This window comes from Ammospiza caudacuta, chromosome 15 (assembly GCF_027887145.1).
Source record: "Ammospiza caudacuta isolate bAmmCau1 chromosome 15, bAmmCau1.pri, whole genome shotgun sequence".
Lineage (NCBI taxonomy): Eukaryota > Metazoa > Chordata > Aves > Passeriformes > Passerellidae > Ammospiza > Ammospiza caudacuta.
This window is the reverse complement of record NC_080607.1, coordinates 19,064,041-19,078,886: the sequence shown is the minus strand read 5'-3', so window position 1 is coordinate 19,078,886 and position 14,846 is coordinate 19,064,041. Positions and strand designations below refer to the sequence as shown.

The 14,846-nt window shown below is 50.3% G+C and overlaps 1 protein-coding gene across 1 annotated transcript; it reads right to left on the bottom strand.

The window, feature by feature from the left end:
- Positions 1 to 1,352: 1,352 nt before the first annotated feature.
- Positions 1,353 to 13,614, bottom strand: UBE2V1 (ubiquitin conjugating enzyme E2 V1). Its single transcript, XM_058814997.1, has 4 exons — positions 13,559 to 13,614; positions 5,418 to 5,566; positions 3,453 to 3,578; positions 1,353 to 3,163 (listed from the first exon to the last, which is right to left on the bottom strand). Exons 1-4 carry the CDS (start codon positions 13,578 to 13,580, stop codon positions 3,017 to 3,019), a joined length of 444 nt encoding a protein of 147 aa, XP_058670980.1. The 5' UTR covers positions 13,581 to 13,614; the 3' UTR covers positions 1,353 to 3,016.
- Positions 13,615 to 14,846: the final 1,232 nt, after the last annotated feature.

The following is a 14,846-nucleotide window of genomic DNA, read 5'->3' as shown; positions in this document are numbered from 1 at the left end:
CGTGGCCAATCCCCTTACTTAATTCATTGTCCCTTCACAGGTGTCTCTGAAGAGGCAGTGGGCTGGGACACAGACTGAGGGCTGGCAGGATCGCCTGAGCACCTTGCTGGGCGCTGCCAGAGTTTGGGTAAGCACAGGTGACAGGCTTTGTTTGTACACCTCATTTCTGGAGCACCAACAAGCAGCAGCCTGGGGTGAACGGTCCCTTCCCCTCACAGGTGACACACACTGACAGAGCACTGTGCAGCTCCAATGGCAGCTCACTCCCAAGCAGATTTTATCCCACACTGCCCTGCTTGGTTGTGGGAACAGCAAGGCAGCTCTGAGGCGAACGGAGAGTGCAACTCCAGGGGGAGAACAGCCACAGTGAAACTTTTTCTTTAAAGCAGCATCCAGCTTTGGCTGAGGCTGTGAGCAGGTGGCTCCTGCCAGCACAGCTCCCAGCTCCCAGCCAGGGTGGGACACTCTCACCTGTACAGCTTGCAAAGCAAACCCGACGATTTAACGGCTTTAAAACCATTACTTGAAGTAAGAAGGTTCAGGGAGGTCCCAAACATGCACCAACCACAGCCTCGCAAGGAGGGCATGGGCACCCTGAAAAAGAGACAATCAAGCAGCCCACTGTAATTATCACGTTGTTCGATGCCCATTTACCACCTCTGACACCAAGCTATTTGAAATAAACACACACGCTATTAGTTCCATTCTCTTCAGACACCCTGGGGCCTGCCCCGGGAGCCGGCAGTGCTCATTCCAGCCCAGACACCAGCAGCCAGTGTCACAGAGCATCACAAGGCCATTCATTCCCTGTTCCATTCCCAGCCCAGGAAGAACCTTGTTTCAGCCCATCGCTGCCGTGAACGCACCGGGACCTTCCAGCAATCTTCAGACACTTCACACCGGGAAAGGGCCAACATTCCACGGCCTTGTTTTTACCCAGACTGGGAGGGAAGCTCAGCTTGTTGCAGGGCGTGTTGCAGGCAGACACTCTTCACTATCTGAGGAAAACACCGGGAATGTCAGGTTGTGAAACACTCCTTGACCTTGACAGGCAGTGTAAGGTGCAGCTGCAGAGGGATCCCAGCTCCTCGGACTCCGGCGCAGCACCAGGAACCCCTGGCAGCCCCTGGGCCTCACCTGACGCTACCAAGGGCCTGAGGGCAGCCTGAGGCTTACACCGAAACTACAGATGCTCCTTGGCACAGCAGCAGCAGCAGCAGCTGGATAGAGACAATTGCCTTTCACCGCCAGGTTACGGTCTGTCAGCTAAACACGATCTGTAGGAAGGTACTTCCAACAAATCAAGAATTCCATAAGGGATCAAAATTTTAAACATAAATACAATTAAAGCCTTCTAATATTAATGCACACTTTTTATTATATTAAAATCAGGCAATGGTCTGATACAATAAAAAGGCTGCTTATGGAATACTGTTATGTTAAACTTTCAGTACAGAGGATGTTAAATCCTTACAACTAATATTTTCCTCAGAAGTTAATGGAAACATCAATTGTTCATTGACTTGACAGCTGCTGCTTTAAAATGTGTTTATTTTTACTCTTTTCTTTTTTTCCTTATTTTTTCTTTTATTTTTTTTTTTTACACAAACACTGAATTTTTCATAAAACTTAGGACACACTAGGTTGGTTTCCTGTAAGCTTGCATCCACATTGCAGCAGTTAGTGGTCCGGAAGAGTAAACCAGAAAAGGCAGTGATTTGCCAGGATGCAAAGCCAATCAAGGTCCTTAATCTGCTGTGCCACCGCTTCCCCAAAACCTTCACTGAAGAGATTTCTAAGACTTACAGAGCCCCAATGAAATCTACCACCCGGATTTGATTTGTCTGTGGTTGTTACATCTTTAGGAGGGACAAACGCAAGTGCAAGGTTTTGTTAATTAACATTCTCGGGTCAATCCAAAGCACCAAAGCACAGTGATTCGAGGGTACCTGGAGCGTGTTCAGAACCTCTGGGTGCAGAGTGTCCCCCACTGAGGCTTGGCAGCCGAACTTTGGGCAATCCTGGTAAATTACTGCTCTTTTCCCCACGTCAAAGCCTATCTAAGAGCACGGCCGTGGCCAGCTTGGCGGTGTGGCAGCAGTGCTGGAGGGAAGGGAAAACCCACGCTTGCCAGCAGAACAGATACTCTTGTTTCCCAGGCTGGTGAAGACTAAATTTGTTGCAAAACCAAAACGATAAGCAGGAGGGAACAGGTCAAGTTATTGCCCCGACGCTCACCCCTGGGCCAGGGGTGAGAAGAGTCACCAAAAGGGGCAAAAAGAAAGCAGCACCCCCACTAAAAAGAGGGGAAGAGGGAAGAGATAAAAAGAACCCTGAATCCCTCACCCAAAGCTCACATCGCTGGTGAGGGAGACCAGGAAGAGAAATACAATCTATGCCTTGGCCAAAGGAAAGAAGGAAAGCTTGGCCCAGATTATCAGGGCATTTAAAAAAACAATAAAAACCCAAAAACGACCACAGTCACATTCAGCCTTTACTAGAGCGAGCACAAAGGGAGGGATGACTGAGGTTAGCACACATCCCCAGTAGTAGTCCATACAGCCCAGTGTAGTACTGGAAGCAAAAACCTTTGTGTCTACTCTAATAAATAGCCCTGAGCTTCGACTCTATTGCAAAAGAGAGAGAAAGAAAAAAATAACCCAGGCCAGACACACAGCAAGGTGATTGTGGGATGGATCCTTTCACAGTTAAGTTGGATGTGCCACACTGGTCTTGACAGTAATAAATTTAAATAGACTTTTCCTGATACCAGAAGTTCAGCTATGTGGACAGTGGTTACACGACAGGATTATTTGTTATAGCACAACTTATATTTCAAATGGAAAAAAAAATTAGTATCATTTACAGTATCTCAAGAAAAACTTCCTTTGAATGGGAACTTCCTTTCCAGTATTTTGAGGTCTACAAGATGCATCTAGAAAATTTACTACTGTGGAAAATGAAGACAGCTTAAATTGAATAAGGGGGGGGGGGCATGTTGGTTTTTTTTTTTTAATTAATTGCTGTAACATTGTCCTTCAGGTGGCTGAGGAAGTTTCATATTTTCTTTAGACATCATTAGACGCCGAAGCTCTTGCAGAACAACTTTGATACTATAAGAATTCTGCCATTTTGCTAGGACTGATATGGCTCTGGGGTCCACCTAAAACAGACAAAAAGACCATTCCTGTCAGAATTAGTGCACTGGTTACACATAACTCCCCCCACCCCCAACTAAAGATCCCACATGAAATCTGAGTGGGAGAAATCAAAAGCAAGTGTTTTCCTAAAAGCATAATAAATCTCCACTTGTCCACTTCCCTTCTACCCCCTTTCCTTCTCCAACAAAGGGCATCACAAGCAATGAGGAGCTAGGCAAGCCACAAGTATAAACAAAGCTTTGGAACTGCACAAAACCCCAACATTAAAATGAATAAAAGCAAAAAACTTACCACTCCATTAGAACTATTTACTCCATTCATATTAATTTTTGTTACAAATCTTACAAATGGAGGTGCTTCTGGATACTTAGGCCCACATTCTATTTTAAGGCTGTATATTCTGTTTTCATAAATTGTCTGAGGGGAAAAGAAAGGGGGAAAAGAAAGGGGGAAACAATTACATCAGGCAGTTCAATAAGCATTTGGTTAAAGCAGTGGCAACTTTAGGAACATGGGAGCTACCAAAGTGCGGGCAGCCACGTGGATACTGTGCTGGCTCCCTGTTTGGAGCTCATTTCTCAATGTTCAGAGTATCAAATGTTCCTGCAGGGTAACAGTTCTGCTGGTCTGGGTGCGTGGGGCAGGGACCAGCCCTGAGCTCTGTGCACAGCCAGAGCAGAACAGTGCAGGTCAGGGTGCAGCTCTGACAGTGCCCCTGTCAGCAAGGTGACTCCTGCCTGTGGGACATCGCTCACAGCCTGGGAATGCCACACCCTGCAGGACAGCCCGGGGCAGCAGCGCTCAGGAACTCAGCTCTGCACAGCTGCTCCTTTTTCCCACTGGAATCCAGCACACATCCTCCCATCTGCTACTGCTTTCCACCCAGAGGGAAACAGGACTCAGCAAGAAGCTCAAAAGAAGTCCCAACATATCTGGCAAGAAGATCTGTATTCCTAAGTGTGTCGGGAAAACGGGAGAGGCAGAGCTGACTCCTCTGCTGTGATGGCCCTTGGTTTGCAGCACGACAAGATCTGCAAACTTCCATCACTGCTGGCAAGGCTGCACGCTCCTGTTTGCACATTTCAATTCCTATTTAATTTTCTAAATTAGATTTCAAGGTTGTTTAAATTTTCCATAAACCCTAGGCACACAGTGAGCTTTCTTCACAGCCTTAATGCAGGCTCATTAGCACTTTCCAAGTGTTCTAAAATCAAATGCTGTTCTAGAAAACAATTTGGGTACATCATAAACAAATGAAATGCTCGTGACTGGGGAGAGATTAGCAAAGGCAGACAACAGTAAACAACACTTCTGGGTGAGACAGAAAACACTGCATGTGTAATGCCTTCATAATACATGTTCTTGTATAACCCCTCTGTGTGTCAGAAGAGGCAACTGACAGAATGGGAACTGAGAGCAGGAACATGATTAAAGGTCTGTGAAGATTTTCATATAATGACCCCTGGAATTACTGAGAAATGATACTGAGGCCAGCTGTAGAAGACATCTGCCATTGCAGGAAGGAGAATTGGCTACCTGCACTCCATCAAAGGATATTAAGGAAACAGAACAGTGAAACTGGAAACAAGTTCTGGTTTTAGAACACAGGCACACAATGAAGTCCTCAAGTTCACTACTAGAGGGTAAACCCACAGTTCAGTGGGGCTGGGAATACAACAATACTCAAACAAAGACCAGCTGCATGATTAGATGCTGCTTTGGGAGAGGACATTCAGAGAAGAGACTGAAAACACTAAAATTTGAGTTTCCTCAGTCAGCTGAAATTCTACAAGAGCTGTCAGTGCTGCTGCAATAAACAGCACCCCATAAACTGAACAGGAGCAGCAGAAAAACCAACACAGAGCATCCCCTGCACCTGCAGCAGCTCCCTTTGGAACCTCACTGGCTGAGGGGTTCTGAACCTTGCTGGATTCAAGGGTTCAGCATGTTAGAATTCTGGGATCTTGAAAGTTATATCTTACTGAATCTGCAAATATAAAGAAATATAACAGAACTAATACAACAGAAACAAATATAACAGAACTAACCAGAGAAAGGCACCAAAATGTTTCAAATTATAAGCAAAAAGCCATATAGACACATGAAACGCATTACTATAAAGAACTTCAACATAAATCACTTCCTAAAGTGTTTTTTCACTCATTTGCCTTTTGTTTATTGTTGACTTCAGTGGTGAAGTTAGGAGAAGGGGAAAAAATGTAACAGTACTATTTTAGTATTTAAGTGGACACTTACTCTTGGAGGCCCAATAATCATCCCTGTCCATCTCGTAAGTGTCATATCTTCATCATCTTCAAGGCCCCAGCTAACTGTTCCGTCCCCTACTCCCTTCTGACCTTCTTCAAGTTCTTCCAAAAGACGAAAATTACGAGGAACTTTTACTCCTGAAACAATCAGAAAAATACTTTCAGTTGAGAAATCTTGTAAAGAAAAAAAGCTAGAGTAATTTCCCTGACACTTTTGATCATTCTGCAGATCACATTTTGGGCAAAACCATGAAAATACCACTTTGTGAATGACAATATTTCAACGTTACAAAAAAGCTATTTCCATATTTAGCTTGGATTTTACAAGCAGAATCAAGGTATCCCCAAATAAACATTCCAGAAGGCTGACAGGCCACATGTTACAACAGGCAGTAAAATGAAAGGAAATCTCTGTTCCCTCAAAGGTAGACGCAGTATTGTGGAGCCCTAATTAGCACTTGTCTTTATGATTTATAGTATAAAAATTTAGAAGTTTCTACAAAATGACACCATGAGAGGCTTGACAGCAGTCGACTCAGAGCTTTAAAAATACCTTTCAAGGCAAATAAAACTCTTTCATAACATTAGTAGGTTAATCTGAAGTTAATTGAAGTGGGCTTTGTCAGCAGCAATAGCATCCTTTGTACTTGTGACCTGCACCACCAAGGAATTTCAGCACTTTGTAATTGCTGGCACACTTCTCCTCAAAGCAGACAGCAAACCAGGGAGATTTCCTTCTCCCCATTACATGAATGGAAAACAATGGCCCAGAGAGCTTTGGTGGCACAGCCAAGGTCACACACCAAGGCCATGGTGAAGGAGGACCCTGAACTCAGGCCACAGTGGGTCTCACTGCTCTTCAAGGTATCTGCACCCCAGGCACCACAGAGAACTGCACTTGAGCCACTGCTGCTCCTCAGCTGGGGTCTGTGCCCCAGCTGTGGGTGGTGGGGGGCTCCAGGGCTGGCTCCCGTCAGAAGCTGCTGGAAGCTCCCCCCTTGTGCTGGAGCCAATCCCGGGCAGCTCCAGGACGGATCCACTGCTGGCCAAGGCCCAGGACATCAGCACTGCTGGGATACAGTGTTTGGGAAGGGACAAAGTTACTGCACAGGAGCAGCTGGAGAGAGAGTGAGACTGTGCCAGAGGAACAGCTGCGCACACGCCAAGGCCAGTGAAGGATGGGCAGAGATGCCCCTGGGGAAGCAGAGATCCACCTGCAGCCCGTGGAGCACTCCTTGGCCATGCACTGAATACAGGGGATCTGGCAGTTTTAAACTCTCCTTGAAACATATGAATGATCTAAGGAAATGCAGTGGCAGAGAGATTTTGCTGCATAATCAGAGGTGTCCAAATTTCATTCACTACAAAGCATGCATCAAAGAAACCAAACCAGCAAGTGACTAAAGGAAGTGGATACCCATCTAAGGTGATCACATCCAAGAACACCCTGGGCAGCAGGGCTCAGTCCCAGCTGCAGCAGCAGCACAGAACTCATCCAGCAGACACCAGCCCTGCGCTGGCAGAACCAGACCTCGCACCCGGGGGCTGCTGAGCACAGCTCCCTGCCAAATCCCCTCCCAGCCAGACCCTGCTGTTTCCATGGCTGCTGAGCAGCACAACTCGTAGCTGTGAAAGGAAATGACTCAGCTGGGGCCAGTAAAGCCATTGCCATGAGACTGCCCCAGCCCCAGCCCCTGGGTGGCAATGGGACCTCCTGGGCACCACTGCCACATCCCCTGCACGACTAACTCCACATTTACTCTCCCACTAAATGTTTAAGTTGTGCAGTGTGTATCCTGTGTGCCCCACACGCAAGGGCTCAAGTCTGCCAGTCACACCTGAGCCGTGACACAGAGCCACCCGTTTGTAATTGTACCCCAACGGCCTCTGTGCCGTGGTTTGGGGAGGCAGAGCAGCCCAGCTCCCACACCTGCGATAAGAGAGCTGGGGGACACGAGCCACGGAGCACGAGCCGAAGGACAAGGTGCAACCTCTGCCTGCACACAGCTCACCTATTTCCCTGTTTTTGCTGCAGTGGATGCAGGGAGAGCTGCCCATGGGGAATGACTCACAGCTAAGCTGCTGTCTGCGCTGCAGCCCTGCCTGCTGGTGCCCTGGGCAAAAAGGGCCAGGGGAGAGGGGCAAACAGCAGGTCCTTCTGGAGGGGCCCAGCAGCTCTTCCCCAGGGCAGGGGGTGCCACGGAGGAAACCCTGTGGCTGTTATCACAGCCCCAGCCAGAGCAGCCATCAGCTGGAGCCAGGGGAAGACTCATCTGGAGTCACATGGATGCCAAAGAACGCTCTCACTTCCACACCACAACATCACAATCCTTAACAGGCATCATCTCAGTCTGTGCCTCGCTCCTTAATCACATCACTTCATAGCTATCAGTGGTGCAAAGACAATTGACAGGTATTTACTGAGACCAAGCTAAATAACCCAGGAGCAATCGGCTTTAGGGCAGACACAGGCCACTCAGCAAAGAAAAAAACAAAAAGTATTGCCCATCCACCCTTCCTCTGAGCATCAAATCTGAGTGATCCCTCTGAGCATCACACCCTGCTCACTGAGCCAGGCAGGAATCTTTAAGTGAGCGTGTAATTAAAAATGACATCATCACGTACATATTTGAGCAGCCACAAGCAGGACTGAAAGGCAGCCTTAGTTCTCACATTGCTACCCAGAGCTGGGCTTGGCTTTACAACCTTACGGGAAGAGAAGGCAACTTAATTGCTGAGCTCTCCCCAGATCCAGCTGCTGTGATTCAGCATGAATGCAGCATGAATCAGAGCCATACAAGAGTCACACAGGATTTCAGATTCCGTGGAAGTGTGAGGTCTCCGGAGAGCTGGCGAGTCACAGGGAGCGACTCCTGCCACACGGAAATGGCTCACAGCAGCGAGTGCTCACTCACAGCAACTGCTGCCACGAGCTCTGCAGGGCCATCGTGGCAAGGACACAGATTGGAGCTTCATGCACTGCACGGAAAATAAAATGGTCATGGCAGATAACTGGTGATTTCACAAGAGATGACCTTGTCACACAGCATTGCTGCTTTTTAACATGTGTTACCCCTATTCTAAAGCTCAGGGTGTAACATGAAGGACCATCACCTCAGCTACCACAGAAGGTGCCAATTCAGCTCCCTCCCTGACACATTCTCAGGAAATTCATTCAACAGAATCACACATATTAATATAAAATATTATGACTATATAACCATAAATGTTTTATATAAATAAACTTCCCTTAAGCAAGGCAGAATAAAGACCAGATTCACCCTTCTGGTCAGTCTGGAAAGAGGCACCAGGCCATTAAGGCAACCCCATCTCCTCCTCATTTGCAGGGGCCTGGAGCACTCATGGTCTGCCACCACATCCTGCTGGGACCCAAACCTCACAGGAACTTTATCACTTGTGATCATACACAAACACATCACCATCGTGCTTGCTGCCCACCAAGATTCCTAGAAAGTGGCCAGATCTGTCCTAGGCACACACAGTATTTGCCATTGATGTCCATGCTGAAGCATGGCAGCTGCAGAGTCAGATGTCCTGTGCCCCCTGACAGCACCAGGAGTCTCTGGGGTTTCCTCCTCCCACCTCCCACTAAATATCTTGCATAACCCTCTCAGTGTAGCAATGGAGCCTTCCTTGGCACTAACCAAACCAACCTGGTTTTCTAAGAGCTCTTCAGTTAACACAAGAAAGCCTAAATAAAGTGAGAGGCAATTAAAAAGTAATCAGCTTGTCTAAGGTACTTTCAGTTATGCATTGTAATTTTGCCTTCACTACAGTTCAAGATGACTCTCAAATAGCAGCTTCATTTGAAACATAAATACAGTAATATCTCAGTAAGTGCTTCACTTGGAGCTTGCCTAACCTCACAGAAATACTCCATAAATGGAACTGAAAACCTATTTCAGAGCAATAGGAGATACTCACTATTAATCACAACAACAAACCAGTGAAAGCTAAATCGTAACTGCACTGACTGGGTGACCTGGTCAGAGTCCCACTAAAGGAAAAACAGAATTACCCTCAATGACAGTGCAATGCCAGCTTGGACTTTTAAAGATCTTAAAGCACTCTCAGATTCACCTTTTCACGAAGCACTACTAAAGACACAGATACACAACTGAATGTGTCTTGCAACAAGTTTAAGAGTGATCTTATCAGGCTGAGATTTTTTGCCTCTTACTCACTTTTCCATCTCCATTTTGCTCAGTTACACAGCCAAAGCCATTTCACATCCGGACACTTTGTGAGGCTGAGAACAGCACTGTGAAAGCAGGCAGCCCATGCGCCTTGGGGAGATCCTCTCCTCCAATCCTTCTGAGCAGTGGCAGCAGAACAAAAATCACACCTCTCAAAAACTTCAACAACCTGTTTCTCTCCTTTCCAAAGTGAGATCGAATTACAAGTATTTCTCTTCAGGACTAAAGCACAGGCAGGGGCACAGCACACCTCAGCAAAGCACCCAGAAAATGGGGCTCTGAGGAGAGGAACTGTCCTTTACTGAAGGTTTTTCCACATCTTCACTGAAACAAGCAACTTATCAATCTGGCCTTTCTGGACAATTTAAATTCTGCTTTCTATACTAGTTCCTGATGTACTGTCACTGGAGTGAGCTGAAATCCAACAGCTTTAAACACCTCTGTTGCTTGTTTCTGTGTATTTGATACTCAGCCTTAATTACATCCTTTCCAGTCTGTGTTTCATGTCTTTGCATTGACTGCAGATAATGAATTGGACAGCTAATCCCGGCAGCACTAGGACAGTAAAAAATACACAAGCCATTCCTTGTCACCATGGTATATAAAGTTTCTGAAGTGATGGAATACTTAAACCAAACAAAAGGCTTTCAGCAATTGTCACAAAAGCTTTCAGGAGACAGGGACTTTGGATTTCTTGCACTGTCTTTACAGTCACAATTTCCACTCTGATGATGCAGACAGGTACCAAGATATTTTCTTTTCAGTTACTTTTCCCCTATCCTCGAGTCTTTCACTTAGAGTCCCAGAGAGCCCCTGGTGCTGGCAATGCTTCCTCTGAGATGAGGATGACTGCTGTCACTGCAAGGAGCCACCTGTACTGTGCAACACTGCCACTGCCCCTCTGGTGTGCTTCTCACCAGCATCCCTTGGAGTGCACAGGGACGTTTCAGGCTTACAGACAGACACTTTTAATGCACTGCACCAACCCCAACGTTTCAGGGTTAGAAACAGACATTTTTAATACATTACACTAATCCCAACGTTTCAGGCTTACAGACAGACACTTTTAATGCACTGCACCAACCCCAACGTTTCAGGGTTAGAAACAGACATTTTTAATACATTACACTAATCCCAACGTTTCAGGCTTACAAACAGACACTTTTAATGCACTGCACTAACCCCAACGTTTCAGGGTTAGAAACAGACATTTTTAACACACTGCACTAACCCCAACGTTTCAGGCTTACAAACAGACACTTTCAATACACTGCACTAACCCCACTGTCTGCTCTCCCCTCTTAGGAGCATTAAGCCCCATGTACCAGTACTGCCACAGCCATGCATCCAAGGACTGGTTTTTGTGCAGTTCTCCACCCTCCTCAGACCTGGAAAAACTTAGATGTGGGCAAACCATTTTACTACTCAGCAGTCCCAGGCTGTTAGTAAACACAGCCCTGCAATAGACCCACTACAGTGAACTGTGAAAGTGGGTTAAGTGAGGTCATTAAACCCTTCCCAGGGTGAAAGCTACAGAAACACCATCCCCAGCCAGCACAGATGGGTTTGACTCACTGTAAAACCCAAACTGCAGTTCAGCACCGTGGTGCAAGTGCAGCCCAACCAGTGCAGAGCCCCTGAGGAACCCCTGGATTCCTGCTGGACCACCTATGGCAGCTGGGCACTCCTGCAGGACACCTCAGTCTGTGGGATGGACACACAGAGTGGAGTCTCCTATAAACGCCCTCATTAAAGCCATTAAAGCCAACTCTTTATTCATGTGTAATGGGGTGTGTGGGAAACCCACACCATCAGCAGCACAGGATTCCCCTCTGTCAGTGGTACAGATGGACCCCACACCCTAACATCCTTCCAGGCTGAGGGTTGGGTTTTTCCCCCTGCTAATAACTTCTACGTGCTAAATAGATACAAATAGCTAATCTACCTACCTGTCTAATTGCCAGGACCAGCCCTATGACTTTTTTAGGTTACAGGGACATTTGTTACCACTTCTTCCTGCGGGTCAGCAGCTGCTTTTGAAGACAGATGAGCATTTTTTGTCTTCAATATGAGTGTTGGCTCCATTGCTAAACCACCGTGAACTCAAGATATCACAAATATTCCAGTGCTTTACAGACAAATACAAACACATTAAGACTGCACAAATCCAGTTTTAGCACTCTGTTCTTCCCAGATGAGTGCAGGCAGGCCTGAGGCACGTTCCCAAGCCCCCAGGGAGGGCTCACGTGCAGCCCCCAGGCCGTGCCAGGCCGTGCCTGCCCTGGAGGGACCCACAGAGCTGCACTGCAGTGCCACTGCCAGCTCCCGGGCTGCCCTTGCCACCAGCACGGGAGGCTGTCTGTCTGTCTGTCCTTGCCCAGCACTGCAGAGCGCTCCGAGAGCAGCCCCTGAGCTCCAGACTGAGCGCAGGGTTTGCTGCAGACACGCAGCGCTCCTGCAGCACGGCTCTGTAAGTCACCCAGAGCAGCTGTGTGCCCACCCTGCGGCCCTGCTGCCAGCACTGGGGACACGAGACAGCTGGGCACAAACCCTGTCACAAACCCGGGGACAAGGGAACAGTGCAGCAGGCACAAGGTGGCCAGCGGGTGCTGGCAACCGCAGCCTGTCCCAAAGGCCTGTCCCTGCAGCCCAGCCCCGTCCCACACCTGCCCTCCACGAGCACCTAACAGCTCTCTCACAGAGCTGCCCTGCCTTGGAAAGGAAAGTATTTGCCTCGTTCTTCCAGCCAAACACAGAGTGCAGAGTCAGCAGCTTGAAAGGATCACGGAGAATGCAGGGCAGGCAGGAGAACGTGACCTAACAGGGGAAGAGGGGTCCCTTCCTCCAAGCTACAGCTCCTGTGTCTTTAATCAACACCTCACACGTTCAAACACAGACCTGCAACACAGCTCTCAGGACAGCAACCACTGCACTTCATCGAGTTTTTAATAACTGATTAATATGAATTATGTGCATTGTGATGGTTATCCTTAAAATCCAATGAGTGGTCATTGACAGAGAACTATCTGTACAAAAAGAAGTCCAGAATATTGCTATTATATCCCCACCAGCCACGTTCTGGTGAGCACAGTCCAACTTTGGAGGTTACAATTTGGAAACAAGCACTACAGGGGCACATGTGAAACCCTCCATGGACTGGGAAAACAGGAAAATGAAACTGCCTCAACAGAAGTGACTCTGATTTACTGGATCTGTTGAAGCTCATTAGAGGATGTCAACAGAAAAAACCCTCACTCCAAATCTAGTGGCAGCATTTTTGTTTAATATATAACGATAAATGCAAAGGGAGAGTGTGTGAAAGTACTCAAGGCTGGCGTGGAGCAGGTTTGAAGGGAACAGACAATTCAGCGCTTCTGGAGCCCACGCTTCCCGCGGAGCACAGAGGCCAAAAGGGCTCCTAAAGCACCGATTTCAGCCACGGAACCCGGCCACAGCCTGGGACCGCCGGCCGAGAGCCTCGGGCCGGCCCTGGCCACACGGGCCGGGCCGGGACAGGAGCAGGGCAGGGCAGGAGCCCGAACGGCGGCCGGGGCTCGGGGCTCGGCCCCGCCACGGGCTGCGGCCCGCCCGGCCCGGTTCCGGCGCGCCGGGACACGAGTCCGGCAGGGCCCCCGCTACCTCCGGAGCCGCACCGGGGCCGCTCCCAGCGCGGGCCCTCGGCAGCCCCGGGGAGGCGCGGACGGGCCCGCCGGGACCCGCGGACGGGAGCGGGGACGGCTCCACCCCCGCCCCACCGGGCCCCGCTCGGGCCGCGCCGCCGCCCCCTCCCCCCGGCCGCGGCCGCCCCTCCGCCGGGCGCCTCCCGCCCCGCCGCCCCCGGCCGCGGCCCCGCGGGTGCCCCGGGACGAGGCGGCCCCGGCGCGGCCCCGCCGCCCGGCCCGGCCCCGCTCACCCGCGCCCGTGGTCGCCGCCATCTTGCGCCGCCGCCGCCGGCCCCGCCCCCGCCTGACGTCACCGCAACGCGGGAACTGCGGCCACGGGCGCGGGCGGGCGCGCTAAGGGGAGCTCGCGGCGGGGCGGGCCCGCGCAGAGCTCTGTGGTGCACGGGCGGCGCTCCCGCGGCTCCGCGGCGCGGGCGGGCGCTATCGCCGCTCGGTGCAGCCCCGGGGCTCCGGGACGCCAGCGCCATGGCGGGCGTGCCACACCCCTTACGCTCCGGCCCAGCTTCCCCCAGCCCGCTCCCTTCCGGCATAGTACGAAAAAAAAGTTAAAAGAAACGGGAAGGAAATGAGTTCTGCTTCACTTCGCTTTGCACCACGCGCTCAGAAAACCGAGCCCCAGAAGAGCCCCTGAGAACAGCCGGAATAATCACGAATCAAATCGTTCTGGAGCCCCACGGCAGCTCCAGCCCCGCGGTGCAGTGAGCCCTCCCAGCCTCAGCCTCGAGCAGGGACGGGGCCATCGGTTGTTCCTGGAAGCTGCTGTAGAGCAGCAACGCTGCGTTTGTCTGCCCGGGCACATTTCACTGCACGGCCCGGCCAAGGCAGCAGGAAGGGAAGGCAAGGAAAAGGCAGCAGGAGAAGCAGCCAGAGGGCCCGAGAGCCCACTGCCCCCGCAGGATGGGGCTGCTTGGGGGCACGGTGAGCACCCATTGCACAGCTGCCAACCAGCGCTCCCCTGCAGCTTCTACACTGCTCAGCCAGGAGGATCGCGGGGACAGGCAGCACACCTGAGCCAACGCCTCCAGTGGGATTGTGAGGCACTCTGCAGTAATCCTCCTCAGTTTACTACAGCACAGTGTCCCTAAACTGCTCTGGATGAGAGGCTTCTGCAGTGCCACGCTGCATGTGAGGGATCAGCCCTGCTCCTGGGACGTGTGCAGGGATCAGCCCTGCTCCTGGGATGTGTGCAGGGAAGCACCCCTGCTCCTGGGACGTGTGCAGGGATCACCCCTGCTCCTGGGATGTGTGCAGGGATCACCCCTGCTCCTGGGATGTGTGCAGGGAGGGATCACCCCTGCTCCTGGGATGTGTGCAGGGATCACCCCTGCTCCTGGGATGTGTGCAGGGAGGGATCACCCCTGCTCCTGGGATGTGTGCAGGGATCACCCCTGCTCCTGGGATGTGTGCAGGGGTCTCTCCTGCTCCTGGGATGTGTGCAGGGATCACCCCTGCTCCTGGGATGTGTGTAGGGATCAGCCCTGCTCCTGGGATGTGTGCAGGGATCACCCCTGCTCCTGG

Bases quoted from the DNA above. Each gene is read 5' to 3' on its own strand.
- UBE2V1 (XM_058814997.1), bottom strand. From the start codon at position 13,580: ATGGCGGCGACCACGGGCGCGG. The intron at 3,579-5,417 runs GTAAGTGTCCAC...TTTTCCCCTCAG, and splicing joins TGATTATTGGGCCTCCAAGA to ACAATTTATGAAAACAGAAT. The intron at 3,164-3,452 runs GTAAGTTTTTTG...TGTCTGTTTTAG, and splicing joins TAAATAGTTCTAATGGAGTG to GTGGACCCCAGAGCCATATC.